Genomic DNA, 14,923 nt, shown 5'->3' with positions numbered 1-14,923 from the left:
ACATTCCCTTACTGGCTCTAACTGGCTCTTACTGTCCCTTACTGGCTCTAACTGGCTTTTACATTCCCTTACTGGCTCTAACTGGCTCTTACTGGCTCTTAGATTCCCTTACTGTCCCTTACTGTCCCTTACTGGCTCTATCTGGCTCTTACTGATCCTTACTGGCTCTTACTGTCCCTTACTGGCTCTTACTGTCCCTTACTGTCCCTTACTGGCCCTTACTGGCCCTTACTGGCCCTTACTGGCCCTTACTGGCTCTTACCGTCCCTTACTGTCCCTTACTGACTCTTACCGTCCCTTACTGGCTCTTACTGTCCCTTACTGGCTCTTACTGTCCCTTACTGTCCCTTACTGGTCCTTACCGGTCCTTTCTGGTCCTTACTGTCTCTTACTGTCCCTTACCGGCTCTTACTGGTCCTTACTGGCTTTTAATGGCCCTTACCGGCTCTTACTGGCCCTTAACCGTTAGGCTATCTGCCGCCCTAAAACCAGAGAGTGAATGTGTTCTGGGGCTGTATGTATCAAGCCTCTCATTGTGTTAGGGTTGACAGCCTACCTTCCTTCACCAGAGAATGGATGTGTTCGTTGCCCAGCCAGAATTCATCGTTCCACAGCTTAAAGTCTCCAAACCCGTCTCTGTAGTCCACCCAGTCTCTATGGAGGAGAGAGCATTCACTGGGTCAGTCTAGAACATTCACTGGGTCAGTCTAAAACATTCACTGGTTCAGTCTCTATGGAGGATAGAACATTCACTGGTTCAGTCTAGAACATTCACTGGGTCAGTCTCTATGGAGGAAAGAACATTCACAGGTTGAGTCTAGAACATTCACCCGGTCAGTCTCTATGGAGGAGAGAACATTCACTGGTTCAGTCTCTATGGAGGAGAGAACATTCACTGGTTCAGTCTCTATGGAGGAGAGAACATTCACTGGTTCAGTCTCTATGGAGGAGAGAACATTCACTGGTTCAGTCTCTATGGAGGAGAGAACATTCACTGGTTCAGTCTAGAACATGCACTGGTTCAGTCTCTATGAAGGAGAGACCATTCACTGGTTCAGTCTCTATGGAGGAGAGAACATTCACAGGGTCAGTCTAGAACATTCACTGGTTCAGTCTCTATGGAGGAGAGAACATGGACTGGTTCAGTCTATATGGAGGAGAGAACATGCACTGGTTCAGTCTCTATGGAGGAGAGAACATTCACTGGTTCAGTCTCTATGGAGGAGAGAACATTCACAGGGTCAGTCTAGAACATTCACTGGTTCAGTCTCTATGGAGGAGAGAACATGCACTGGTTCAGTCTATATGGAGGAGAGAACATGCACTGGTTCAGTCTCTATGGAGGAGAGAACATTCACTGGTTCAGTCTCTATGGAGGAGAGAACATTCACAGGGTCAGTCTAGAACATTCACTGGTTCAGTCTCTATGGAGGAGAGAACATGCACTGGTTCAGTCTATATGGAGGAGAGAACATGCACTGGTTCAGTCTCTATGGAGGAGAGAACATTCACTGGTTCAGTCTCTATGGAGGATAGAACATTCACAGGGTCAGTCTAGAACATTCACTGGTTCAGTCTCTATGGAGGAGAGAACATGCACTGGTTCAGTCTCTATGGAGGATAGAACATTCACTGGTTCAGTCTCTATGGAGGAGAGAACATGCACTGGTTCAGTCTCCGTGGAGGAGAGAACATGCACTGGTTCAGTCTCCGTGGAGGAGAGAACATGCACTGGTTCAGTCTCCGTGGAGGAGAGAACATGCACTGGTTCAGTCTCTGTGGAGGAGAGAACATGCACTGGTTCAGTCTCTATGGAGGAGAGAACATGCACTGGTTCAGTCTCTATGGAGGATAGAACATGCACTGGTTCAGTCTCTATGGAGGAGAGAACATTCACAGGGTCAGTCTAGAACATTCACTGGTTCAGTCTCTATGGAGGAGAGAACATTCACTGGTTCAGTCTCTATGGAGGAGAGAACATTCACTGGTTAAAGTCTCACACTTGCTGCTTCCCCTTGCATCACTATGCTGACGTGATCAAGACAAAGGAGATGATTGTGGACGACAGGGAAAGGAGGAGGACTAAAACAATTTGATTTGAAACACAGCAGCAGGATGCCACAGTGCTGATGTGATAAACTACTAGCTGATTGCACAGGTTAAACAGGCCAGCTTTCCAAAGATCGCACACACACACACACACACACACACACACACACACACACACACACACACACACACACACACACACACACACACACACACACACACACACACACACACACCTGTTGAAGTCAACCCTGCCATGTCTTCGTCGCTGTATAACAGTCCATCCCCCTCCATCTTCCATGTCACAGAAGACTAGGACCGGCTCCTGATCCACTCTAGGTCTGATCCGGTAAAACCCGGAGTCTGGCCTCTGTCTGTCATACAGCTCAGAGCAGTCTGGAGGTGAGAGGTGACACACGCAGAGATATTATCACAACTAACTATGAAGGCATATTTTACTGAAAAGGTGTAACACTCAATTACCATTAAAAAAAATATTATATTATTTAAACAAATAAAATCACATTTTATTGGTCACATACACGTATTTAGCAGATGTTATTGCAGGTGTAGCGAAATCTCCAACAGTGTAGTAATACCTAACAACATACAACAATAAACATGAATCTAAAAATTAAAGAATGCAATTAAGAAATACATAAATATTAGAATGAGCAATGTCGGAGTGGACTAAAATACAGTAGAATAGAATATAGTGTAATGACCTGACTAGATCATAAAGGAACAATTGTCCAGACAGAGGATTGAGTTACGAATTGACAGTTAATTACCCCAACTTTACACAGGCTACTGTTTGGCCGTTGCCCACGCCAAATAAATGAAAGATACCCCACAAGCCAAGCGTGACCTTCTCTTGTGAAGGCCAGACGTAAGAGAGAGAACAAAGGCTAAACCTGGTCTTAACTTCCAATGCCCCACCCCCCTGCCCAACCCCCCTCCACGCCACTCCACCAACCGCCAGGATGCCCGGCATCAGAACATTCCAGGCATTCCCGTGATTGGCAGATAGCAGGTTGATTGTCATGTCGGACCCCGTGAACACTGGGTACTGGTAAGTACAACACAACCAACTAATAGCCTAACACATAACACACAGCTGTCTGTGCGGGTCGCTACAATAGCATATAGCCTATTGGACATGACTTTTCTATAATATCTTCTGTTTGGGTGTCTCAGGTCAGGTCTGAGCCATGATCAGAATGAGTCTCTGTCTATTTCCAGCCCTGACATTTCTACCTGTCCTGATCTAGTGTTTGACCCCTGACCTCCTCACACCGTCTCACTATCCATGTCTGCTTTTAGCTCCCACCTCTAATTCACTGTGTTATAATGGACCTTATGCTTGTTATGTCACCTCTGTAACCAGGTATCAAACATACTGACCTTTCTGACCCTGTCCCATGACCCTACTTCACTGTGTTATAATGGACCAGATGTAACTGACCTTTCTGACCCTGTCCCATGACCCTACTTTCAAGAACCGACCATTTAAATTCCTCTATGAGTTTTGTTTAGTGTCCATTTACATATTTATTTAAGTATTTGTTGTATATTGGGCTTGTGCTGCAGAGCATCATGGGGGTTTGTATATGTGTTGAGGTGATCACATTCCAGATAAATGGTTGAACTGATTCCTGTCTCCCGTCTCATCGTTATTGAATTGTTATACAGACGTGGTTATGAAACCCACGAGACAAAAGATTGGTGATGAGTACTGTCTGGAAGAGGAGTAGGTCTGAATCTACAGGAACTATTCTGTCTGGAATAAGTCATTTTTTTCAACTGTTTAAAACGGTTATTTTCTGTGGTTCAGTCTAGGCTAATGTTAGCACAGTGTATTGCTAGCAGAAGCGTACATAGCCGAGCGCTAAGACAGAGAGAGTTAACATCGTCATGGACGGCAGAGAAAGACTCCAGACAAACGTCGGAGCGGGAAAATAACGTGATTACAAAGGAACCAATAAAAACAGCGATTAACGGAAAGGACATTTATTCAACTGTGAGGACGAACTCTGGAATTAAAAACTGCTAAATGAGTGAACTTGAGGGGGAAACGTCACTGAGTGAAGTGAATGAGGAAACTATTGAAGCGAGTGAGAATCAGGAGCTGTAATTGTTGGAAACATCTGACAGATTGGTGAAACTCTTGAGCAGTGGAGCTCATATCCAGAACGGTTTAAATATTTTGTCCTTGTAAATGACATTGATGAGGACAACATTGTGCCTGCATTTGTTTTTGTGTGTTGGGGCCAAATAAATGTAATTTACTAGGCAAGCCTGCCACAGCCAGAAAGAACAGGTGCCATCCAACCCGGAAGCCAGCCGCACCAATGTGTCGGAGGAAACACCGTGCACCTGGCAACCTTGGTTAGCGCGCACTGCGCCCGGCCCGGCCAAACGCTCCCTAACCCGATGTACGGGGATATTGTGGAGATACTTAAAGTGTAACTGTATGTGAAGGAGAGTCAGACCAAAATGTGGCGTGGCTATTGTGATCCATGTTTAATGAAACAAAGTAAACACGAATCAAATACAAAAACAATAAACGAAAACCGAAACAGCCTAATACTGGTGCAAAGTAACACAGAGACAGTAATAAGGACAATCACCCACAAAACCCAACACCAAACAGGCTACCTAAATATGGTTCCCAATCAGAGACAATGACAAACACCTGCCTCTGATTGAGAACCATATCAGGCCAAAACATAGAACTAGACAAACTAGACATGTAACATAGAATGCCCACTCAGCTCACACCCTGACCAACCAAAACATAGAAACATACAAAGCAAACTATGGTCAGGGTGTGACATAAAGAATATTTTTCACCAGAACCACTAGTTAATGCTGAAAGGTTCAGGCTCCACAGGACACATCAGGAAGAGGGACAATCAGGGCCAATGTTTGATGCTGCATTAAAGAAACTATCAGAACACTGAGTTTAATGGTGTTCTAAATGACATCATTAGAGACAGACTAGAATGTGGGCTACGGAGTGAAGCTACACAAAAGAGACTGTTAACTGAAAGTAATCTGACCTTGACGAAGGACATTGAAATCAGTGTGTCCATGGATCCAGCTGTTAAAGAGGCTCACCAGTTGAGTTCATCACAAACTTTTGTATTTATTTTTTATTTCACCTTTATTTAACCAGGTAGGCAAGTTGAGAACAAGTTCTCATTTACAATTGCGACCTGGCCAAGATAAAGCAAAGCAGTTCGACACATACAACGACACAGAATTACACATGGAGTAAAACAAACATACAGTCAATAATACAGTAGAAAAATAAGTCTATATACGATGTGAGCAAATGAGGTGAGATAAGGGAGGTAAAGGCAAAAAAAGGACATGGTGACGAAGTAAATACAATATGGCAAGTAAAACACTGGAATGGTAGATTTGCAGTGGAAGAATGTGCAAAGTAGAGATAAAAATAATGGGGTGCAAAGGAGCAAAATAAATAAATAAATACAGTAGGGGAAGGGGTAGTTGTTTGGGCTAAATTATAGATGGGCTATGTACAGGTGCAGTAATCTGTGAGCTGCTCTGACAGTTGGTGCTTAAAGCTAGTGAGGGAGATAAGTGTTTCCAGTTTCAGAGATTTTTGCAGTTCGTTCCAGTCATTGGCAGCAGAGAACTGGAAGGAGAGGCGGCTAAAGGAAGAAATGGTTTTGGGGGTGACCAGAGAGATATACCTGCTGGAGCGCGTGCTACAGTTGGGTGCTGCTATGGTGACCAGCGAGCTGAGATAAGGGGGACTTTACCTAGCAGGGTCTTGTAGATGACCTGGAGCCAGTGGGTTTGGCGATGAGTACGAAGCGAGGGCCAGCCAACGAGAGCGTACAGGTCGCAGTAGTGGGTAGTATATGGGGCTTTGGTGACAAAACGGATGGCACTGTGATAGACTGCATCCAATTTGTTGAGTAGGGTATTGGAGGCTATTTTGTAAATGACATTGCCGAAGTCGAGGATCGGTAGGATGGTCAGTTTTACGATGGTATGTTTGGCAGCATGAGTGAAGGATGCTTTGTTGCGAAATCGGAAGCCAATTCTAGATTTAACTTTGGATTGGAGATGTTTGATGTGAGTCTGGAAGGAGAGTTTACAGTCTAACCAGACACCTAGGTATTTGTAGTTGTCCACATATTCTAAGTCAGAACTGTCCAGAGTAGTGATGCTGGACGGGCGAGCAGGTGCGGCAGTGATCGGTTGAATGGAATGCATTTAGTTTTACTTGCATTTAAGAGCAGTTGGAGGCCATGTAAGGAGTATTGTATGGCATTGAAGCTCGTCTGGAGGTTTGTTAACACAGTGTCCAAAGAAGGGCCAGAAGTATACAGAATGGTGTCGCATTGAAGCTCGTCTGGAGGTTTGTTAACACAGTGTCCAAAGAAGGGCCAGAAGTATACAGAATGGTGGTGTCTGCGTAGAGGTGGATCAGAGGCCAGAGCGACATCAAATGAAATATAAATTTGATTTGTTTAACACTTTATTGGTTACTACATGATTCCATATGTGTTATTTCATAGTTTTGATGATTTCACTATTATTCTACAATGAAAAAGATAGTAAAAATAAAGAAAAACCCTTGACTGAGTAGGTGTTCTAAAACCCTTGACTGAGTAGGTGTTCTAAAACCCTTGACTGAGTAGGTGTTCTAAAACCCTTGACTGAGTAGGTGTTCTAAAACCCTTGACTGAGTAGGTGTTCTAAAACCCTTGACTGAGTAGGTGTTCTAAAACCCTTGACTGAGTAGGTGTTCTAAAACCCTTGACTGAGTAGGTGTTCTAAAACCCTTGACTGAGTAGGTGTTCTAAAACTTTTGACTGAGTGGGTGTTCTAAAACCCTTGACTGAGTAGGTGTTCTAAAACCCTTGACTGAGTAGGTGTTCTAAAACCCTTGACTGAGTAGGTGTTCTAAAACCCTTGACTGAGTAGGTGTTCTAAAACTTTTGACTGAGTAGGTGTTCTAAAACCCTTGACTGAGTAGGTGTTCTAAAACCCTTGACTGAGTAGGTGTTCTAAAACCCTTGACTGAGTAGGTGTTCTAAAACCCTTGACTGAGTAGGTGTTCTAAAACCCTTGACTGAGTAGGTGTTCTAAAACCCTGGAATGAGTAGGTGTTCTAAAACCCTTGAATGAATAGGTGTTCTAAACCCCTTGAATGAGTAGTTGTTCTAAAACCCTTGACTGAGTAGGTGTTCTAAAACCCTTGAATGAGTAGGTGTTCTAAAACTTTTGACCGGTAGCGTATTTGATTAGATATTTTTTTAGAACAAACTATGTTGAGATTTGGCAGAAATTGTAGAAATTTGGCAAGCAAAATTGACAAAAACAGGATGTGGCTCTCAAATTCTCTTTTACTAGAAACAGAGAAGTTTCCAAGAGGAGCAGAGGAGACTGGTGGGAGGAGTTATAGGAGGACAGGCTCATTGGCTGGAATGGAATAAATAAATGATGTGTTTGATGCCGTTCCATTCATTCCATTCCAGTTTTTACAATGAGCAAATCCTCCTATAGCTCCTCCACCAGCCTCCTCTGGTGTGTACATGCAAGTATGCTTGTGTTCATGTTCCTGTATTGTATCTGTACACTACCGTTCAAAAGTTTGGGGTCACTTAGAAATGTCCTTGTTTTAGAAAGAAAAGCAATTTTTTGTCCATTAAAATCACATCGAATTGATCAGAAATACAGTGTAGACATTGTTAGTGTTGTAAATGACTATTGTAGCTGGAAACGGCAGATTTTATTTTTATGGAATATCTACATAGATGTACAGAGGCCTGTTATCACTCCTGTGTTCCAATGGCACATTGTGTTAGCTAATCCAAGTTTATCATTAAAAGGCTCATTGATCATTAGAAAACCCTTTTGCAATTATGTTAGCACAGCTGAAATCTGCTGTCTTGATTAAAGAAGCAATAAAACAGGCCTTTTTTAGATTAGTTGAGTATCTGGAGCATCAGCATTTGTGGGTTCGATTACAGGCTCAAAATGGCCAGAAACAAAGAACTTTCTTCTGAAACTCGTCAGTCTTTTCTTGTTCTGAGAAATGAAGGCTTTTCCATGCAAGAAAATCACAAGAAACTGAAGATCTCATACAACGCTGTGTACTACTCCCTTACAGAACAGCGCAAACTGTCTCTAACCAGAATAGAAAGAGGGGTGGGAGGCCCCAGTGCACAACTGAGCAAGAGGACAAGTACATTAGTGTCTAGTTTTAGAAACAGACGCCTCACAAGTCCTCACCTGGCAGCTTCATTAAATAGTACCCACAAAACACCAGTCTCAACATCAACAGTGAAGAGGTGACTCTGGGATGCTGCCCTTCTAGGCAGAGTTCCTCTGTCCAGTCTAAACATCAATAGTGAAGAGGCGTCTCCGGGATGCTGGCCTTCTAGGCAGAGTTCCTCTGTCCAGTCTCAACGTCAACAGTGAAGAGGCGTCTCCGGGATGCTGGCCTTCTAGGCAGAGTTCCTCTGTCCAGTCTCAACGTCAACAGTGAAGAGGCGTCTCCGGGATGCTGGCCTTCTAGGCAGAGTTCCTCTGTCCAGTCTCAACGTCAACAGTGAAGAGGCGACTCTGCGACTCTGGGATGCTGGCCTTCTAGGCAGAGTTCCTCTGTCCAGTCTCAACGTCAACAGTGAAGAGGCGTCTCCGGGATGCTGGCCTTCTAGGTAGAGTTCCTCTGTCCAGTCTCAACGTCAACAGTGAAGAGGCGACTCTGCGACTCTGGGATGCTGGCCTTCTAGGCAGAGTTCCTCTGTCCAGTCTCAACGTCAACAGTGAAGAGACGTCTCCGGGATGCTGCCCTTCTAGGCAGAGTTCCTTTGTCCAGTCTCAACGTCAACAGTGAAGAGGTGACTCCGGGATGCTGGCCTTCTGTCCTCTGTCCAGTGTCTGTGTTCTTTTATCCATCTTAATCTTTTATTTTTATTGGCCGGTCTGAGATTTGGACTGTTGGAGGTTGTGGACAGGTGTCTTTTATACGGATAACAAGTTCAAACAGGTGCCATTAATACAGGTAACGAGTGGAGGACAGAGGAGCCTCTTAAAGAAGGTCTATGAGAGCCAGAAATCTTGCTTGTTTGAGGTGACCAAATACTTATTTTCCACCATAATTTGCCAATAAATTCATTAAAAATCCTACAATGTGATTTTCTGGATTTTTTTCTCCATTTGTCTGTCATAGTTGAAGTGTACCTATGATGAAAATTACAGGCCTCAATCATCTTTTAAAGTGGGAGAACTTGCACAATTGGTGGCTGACTAAATACTTTTTTGCCCCACTGTATAAAGTCAACTGAAATAGTTGAAATAGAAATAGACACAAATAGACTGAAATGTTTTGAATGAGAAACGCAAGAATAGATTTGGTGATTCTACACCTCCTGTTGTCATGAGGTGTTATAGAATAGTGTGGCCTGGAACAGAACAGAGCTGATGTAGAGTTCAACTCTTTCTACACCTGGTAGCGTCTCCTTGTGTCCATATGGTGTTCTCAGAAGATACTGGTGACACAGCCATACAGTAGACAATGTTGAAAGGTTCCCGGAGGATGTAGCTAGCAGATCCGCTTGCTTACAGCTGCACTAGGGTCAGACAGGCTTCCTGTGTAGATTAGGACACCACGGAGCCAGCACAACATATGGCTCGGGAAAACGTACCTCAATAGAGGGATGAGAAATGCGTTGTACTCCGAATTGTCCCATTATCCCAACTGTTACACCGAGAATATTGAATGACTGCTAGAGAATTCGGAAAACAACACATTTCTCATCGTCCGACCCTAGCGCAGCTGTAAGCCAGTGGGTCTGTTGGCTAACGGAGGATGTAGCCTCTTAGCCTGATCCCAAATCAGTTTAAGTGTTGTCTTGGTCATTGACAATGATGACTATACTGTAGGAGTTGGCAGAACAAGGCTATGAATCTCTCACCTTTGTCATGTACGATGAGGCTTCCTGCTGGAGGCAGAGAGGCGCCTGTCCTGTATTCCTCTGTTATGTTGAAGTTACTGGTCAGGAAGAAGAAGAATTTGACTTTATTGTCCAAAGCAAAGGAAATTAGCTTTTTTCCATATCCAATTCTCCCCGAAAGATTGAAATACTGGTTAGAGTTAGGGTTGGGGTCAGGGTCAGAGGCAGGATTGGGGTTTGGGTCGGTGTCAGAGGCAGAGGCAGGATGGGGGTCAGAGGCAGGGTTGGGGTCAGGGTCAGGGTCAGAGGCAGGATTGGGGTCAGGGTCAGACGCAGGGTTGGGGTCAGGGTTGGGGTCAGAGGCAGGATTGGGGTCAGGGTTGGGGTCAGGGTTGGGGTCGGGGTCAGAGGCAGGATTGGGGTTGGGGTTGGAGGCAGGGTTGGGGTCAGGGTCAGAGGCAGGGTTGAGGTCAGAGGCAGGGTTGGGGTCAGAGGCAGGGTTGGGGTCAGAGGCAGGGTTGGGGTCAGAGGCAGGGTTGGGGTCAGAGGCAGGGTTGGGGTCAGAGGCAGGGTTGGGGTCAGGGTTGGGGTCAGAGGCAGGGTTGGGGTCAGGGTTGGGGTCAGAGGCAGGGTTGAGGTCAGGGTTGGGGTCAGGGTCAGAGGCAGGGTTGGGGCCAGGGTTGATTAGATGGGGAGACTCCATAATGTTATGTTCATGGAGATTCAACAGAATACAAGCTACAGAGAAGTAGTGTGTCATGCTACACCTGGGTAGTAGGGGGGTGATGATGTAGCTGTGTGTCTTGACATGGTTGAGCTGCCACACTCCGATCAACAGTTTGTTCTCCAGAATACGGACATCACGTCTCAACTCCTCTAGTTCTAGAACACAGGGGTCAGATGCCTCGTGGGAGATAGAGGACATTTAAATCACTCACTCACTCAATCAATCAATAAATCAATTCATGGTGTCCCCAAAGAGAAATTGGCTTTGTATGCAGTAAACAGAAGCTTCCCAAAAGCATCTTGTTGAAAGGAAGCTGGCCCTAAGGAAGACTACAGAGTCAGCGAATGGTATGCGTAGAATGCTCCCCACAGTGATTGGTACATACTGAGAGTCGAGGTGACGCCATGGTTTGGCACACCAACACCAGCAGTAGCATCAGAGACATGATCTTCAGTTAGAAGTCTATAACAAGATAAAATAATAACGAATATGAAAGGCTAAACTCAATCAATATATGCAGGCAAAGGACATTGACACGTCCAATAACTAATCCAAGCATATTTCATCTATCAACAGGGCTACGTAGCAGGTACAGGGCATTCAGGAAGTATTCAGACCCCTTCACTTTCTCCGCCTTATTCTAAAATGGATTAAATAAATGTGTTTACCTCATCACACAATACCCCATTATGAATAAGCGAAAACAGGTTTTTAGACATTTTTACAAATGTATAAAAAGTAAACAACAGAAATACCTTTCTTACATAAGTATTCTGATCCTTTGCTATTAGACTCTACATTGAGCTCAGGTGCATCCTGTTTCCATTGATCATCATAGAGATGTTTTTTCCACCTGTGGTAAATTCAATTGATTGGACATTTTTTGGAAAGGCACCTGTCCATATAAGGTCTTACAGTTGACAGTGCATGTCAGAGCAAAAACCAGGCCATGAGGTCGAAGTAATTGTCCGTGGAGCTACGAGACAGGATTGTGTCGAGGCACAGATCTGGGGAAGGATACCAAAACACATTTCGGCAGCATTGAAGGTCCTCAAGAACACAGTGGCCTCCATAATTCTTAAATGAAAGAAGTTTGGAACCACCAAGACTTCCTAAAGCTGGCTGCCTGGCCAAACTGAGCAGTCAGGAGATGACCAAGAACCCGGTGGTCACTCTAACAGAGCTCTAGAGTTCCTCTGTCGAGATGGGAGAACCTTCCAGAAGGAAAAACACCAATCAGGCCTTTATGGTAAAGTGCCCAGACGAAAGCCACTCCTTAGTAAAAGGCACATGACAGCCCGCTTGGAGTTTGCCAAAAGGAACCTAAAGACTAATACCAAGAGATACAAGATTATCTGGTCTCATGAAACCATGACTGAAGTCTTTGGCCTGAATTCTAAGTGTCACGTCTGGAGGAAACCTGGCACCATCCCTACGGTGAAGCATGGTGGTGGCAGCATCATGCTGTGGGGATGTTTTTCAGCGGCAGGGTCTGGGAGACTTGTCAGAATTGAGGGAAAGATGAACGGAGCAAAGTACAGAGAGATCCTTGATGAAAACCTGCCCCAGAGTGCTCAGGACCTAAGACTGGGGCGAAGGTTCACCTTCCAACAGGACAATGGCCCTAAGCACACAGCCAAGACAACGCAGGACTGGCTTCGGGACAAGTCTCTGAATGTTCTTGAGGGGCCCGGCCAGAGTCTGGACTTGAAACCGATGGAACATCTCTGGGGAGACCTGAAAACAGCTGTGCAACGACGCTCCCCTTCCAGCCTGACAGAAGAATGGGAGAAACTCCCCAAATACAGGTGCGCCAAGCTTGTAACGTCAGACCCAAGAAGAATCCATGCTGTAATCACTGCCAAAGGTGCTTCAACAAAGTACTGAGTAAAGGGTCTGAATATTTACGTAAATGGGATATTTACTTTGTCATTATGGGGTATTGAGTGTAGAATGAACAAAAAAATGTTAATCCATTTTAAAATAAGGCTGTGAGGTAACAAACTGTGGACAAAGCCAAGGGGTCTCTATACTTTCCGAATGCTCTGTATCTAGGCTAAAAAGTAACACTGATATTAGGCTACATTACATAGATTGGAATATATGAAATAGTTTAATATTTCTCATTTAACATAAAGTTTATAAAAACAGAAACTTGGATATCGAGAGCCTACCTTAACTTCTTCAGCGTTTCTTCCGTTGGTGAGTGAAAGAAGGTCTGTCGTCTAGGTGCAGTGTGTTCAGATACTGTGCCCGTTATATCGGTGATTTATCAGCCCAGACGCGGTCTGCTTGGTTCCGCATGGTTCACGTTAAGAGAAAGAGAAGAATGGTGTTAACCAAGAAATCTGATGGAAGATCAGTTTGCCTTCTCCCTCTGGTGGTCAAGGTAGGGAGTTGGTGTGGATACACTGATCTCAGATCAGTGACCCCACCGACCACCTGTGTCGAGGCTGGCTGCTCCTCTGTGGGGAAGATTTGAGGATTGTCCCAATTTTTTATGTGGTGTAGTACGTTTGACCAGGGCCCATAGCGCTTTGATCAAACGGAGTGCACTAAGTAGGGAATAGAGTTCCATTTTGGACACTCCGGTGCATGAAACAACATTTTTCACATACCACTCTCCTCAGTCTGGTCCTGGAAACAACATGATGTATCATCCTACCACTCTCCTCAGTCTGGTCCTGGAAACAACATGATGCATCATCCTACCACTCTCCTCAGTCTGGTCCTGGAAACAACATGATGCATCATCCTACCACTCTCCTCAGTCTGGTCCTGGAAACAACATGAGGCATCATCCTACCACTCTCCTCTGTCTGGTCCTGAAATCAACATGAGGCATCATCCTACCACTCTCCTCTGTCTGGTCCTGGAAACAACATGATGCATCATCCTACCACTCAGTCTGGTCCTGGAAAAAACATGAGGCATCATCCTACCACTCTCCTCTGTCTGGTCCTGGAAACAACATGATGTATCATCCTACCACTCAGTCTGGTCCTGGAAACAACATGATGTATCATCCTACCACTCTCCTCTGTCTGGTCCTGGAAACAACATGAGGCATCATCCTACCACTCTGTCTGGTCCTGGAAAAACATGAGGCATCATCCTACATTTGAAATGGAAGTGTTCTTTTAGTTTCCGTATCAGGTAGTGTTCTGTGTTTTTTTTCCATCAACAGAACCAGTCATTCCAGTTATTGATTCCAGATGTTTTCTCAGAATCCTTACCAGCTGCAACTGAGGAAAAAAGACTGTTTTTGTTACATGAAAAGATGCATCACATTTTTATTGGCATATTCACTGTATTAAAGGGAGTCTACGTTTCTTCCATGTGAAATGGTGCCCATTTGAGGTGCAGGGGGACTACTAGGTGAGACCTACAAGAGGAACAGGGCGGAGAGGAGCAGACTGAAAACCAATAACTTCTCGAACAGTCCCTCGACTGGGCACAGATCAACGTCTAGTTTTGATTTACACTTGGTTGAGTTGTCAAAGTTGGGTGAAAAAAAGATTAAATGCCTTTACATTGATTACTTTTTTGAAAATCCAATTATATTTCCACTTTGATTCAACGTCATCCCATAGATTATTTTTGTTTAAATTGACATGGAAACAATGTTGATTTAGCGAGTTTTTCCTTCTTTTCCCTCTTGTCATTTAGGTTAATATTGTGGAGTAACTACGATGTTATTGATCCATCCTCCGTTGTCTCCTATCACAGACATTAAACTCTGTTACTGTTTTAAAGTCACCATTGTCCTCATGGTGAAATCCCTGAGTGGTTTCCTTCCTCTCTGGCAACTGAGTTAGGAATCTTTGTATCTCTGTAGTGACTGGGTGTATTGATACACCATCCAAAGTGTAATTAATGCTCAAACGGCTTTTTTTTCATATTTACTCACCTACCAATAGGTGCCCTTCTTTGTGAGGCATTAGAAAAAAACCTGGTCTTTGTGGTTCAATCCGTTTTAAATTCACTGCTAGACTGAAGAACCTTACAGACAATTGTATTTGTGTGGTACAGAGATGAGGTAGTTAATTAAAAATCATGTTAAACACTATTTATTTTACCTTTATTTAACCAGGAAAGTCAGTTAAGAACAAATTCTTATTTTCAATGACGGCCTAGGAACAGTGGGTTAACTGCCTGTTCAGGGGCAGAACGACAGATTTGTACCTTGTCAGCTCAGGGGTTT

The 14,923-nt window shown here is 44.3% G+C and overlaps 1 protein-coding gene across 1 annotated transcript; it reads right to left on the bottom strand.

The window, feature by feature from the left end:
- Nucleotides 1–417: 417 nt before the first annotated feature.
- On the bottom strand, nucleotides 418–13,958 carry LOC124025707 (fibrinogen-like protein 1). The gene is made up of 6 exons (XM_046339047.1): nucleotides 12,894–13,958; nucleotides 11,105–11,181; nucleotides 10,760–10,896; nucleotides 10,014–10,090; nucleotides 2,286–2,445; nucleotides 418–654 (listed from the first exon to the last, which is right to left on the bottom strand). Exons 2-6 carry the CDS (start codon nucleotides 11,162–11,164, stop codon nucleotides 531–533), a joined length of 558 nt encoding a protein of 185 aa, XP_046195003.1. The 5' UTR covers nucleotides 11,165–11,181; nucleotides 12,894–13,958; the 3' UTR covers nucleotides 418–530.
- Between the last annotated feature and the right edge of the window lie 965 nt (nucleotides 13,959–14,923).

This window comes from Oncorhynchus gorbuscha, unplaced genomic scaffold (assembly GCF_021184085.1).
Source record: "Oncorhynchus gorbuscha isolate QuinsamMale2020 ecotype Even-year unplaced genomic scaffold, OgorEven_v1.0 Un_scaffold_2364, whole genome shotgun sequence".
NCBI classification, from domain to species: Eukaryota; Metazoa; Chordata; class Actinopteri; order Salmoniformes; family Salmonidae; genus Oncorhynchus; species Oncorhynchus gorbuscha.
Note: the sequence above shows the minus strand (reverse complement) of the source record. Positions and strands in the feature narration are given on the sequence as shown.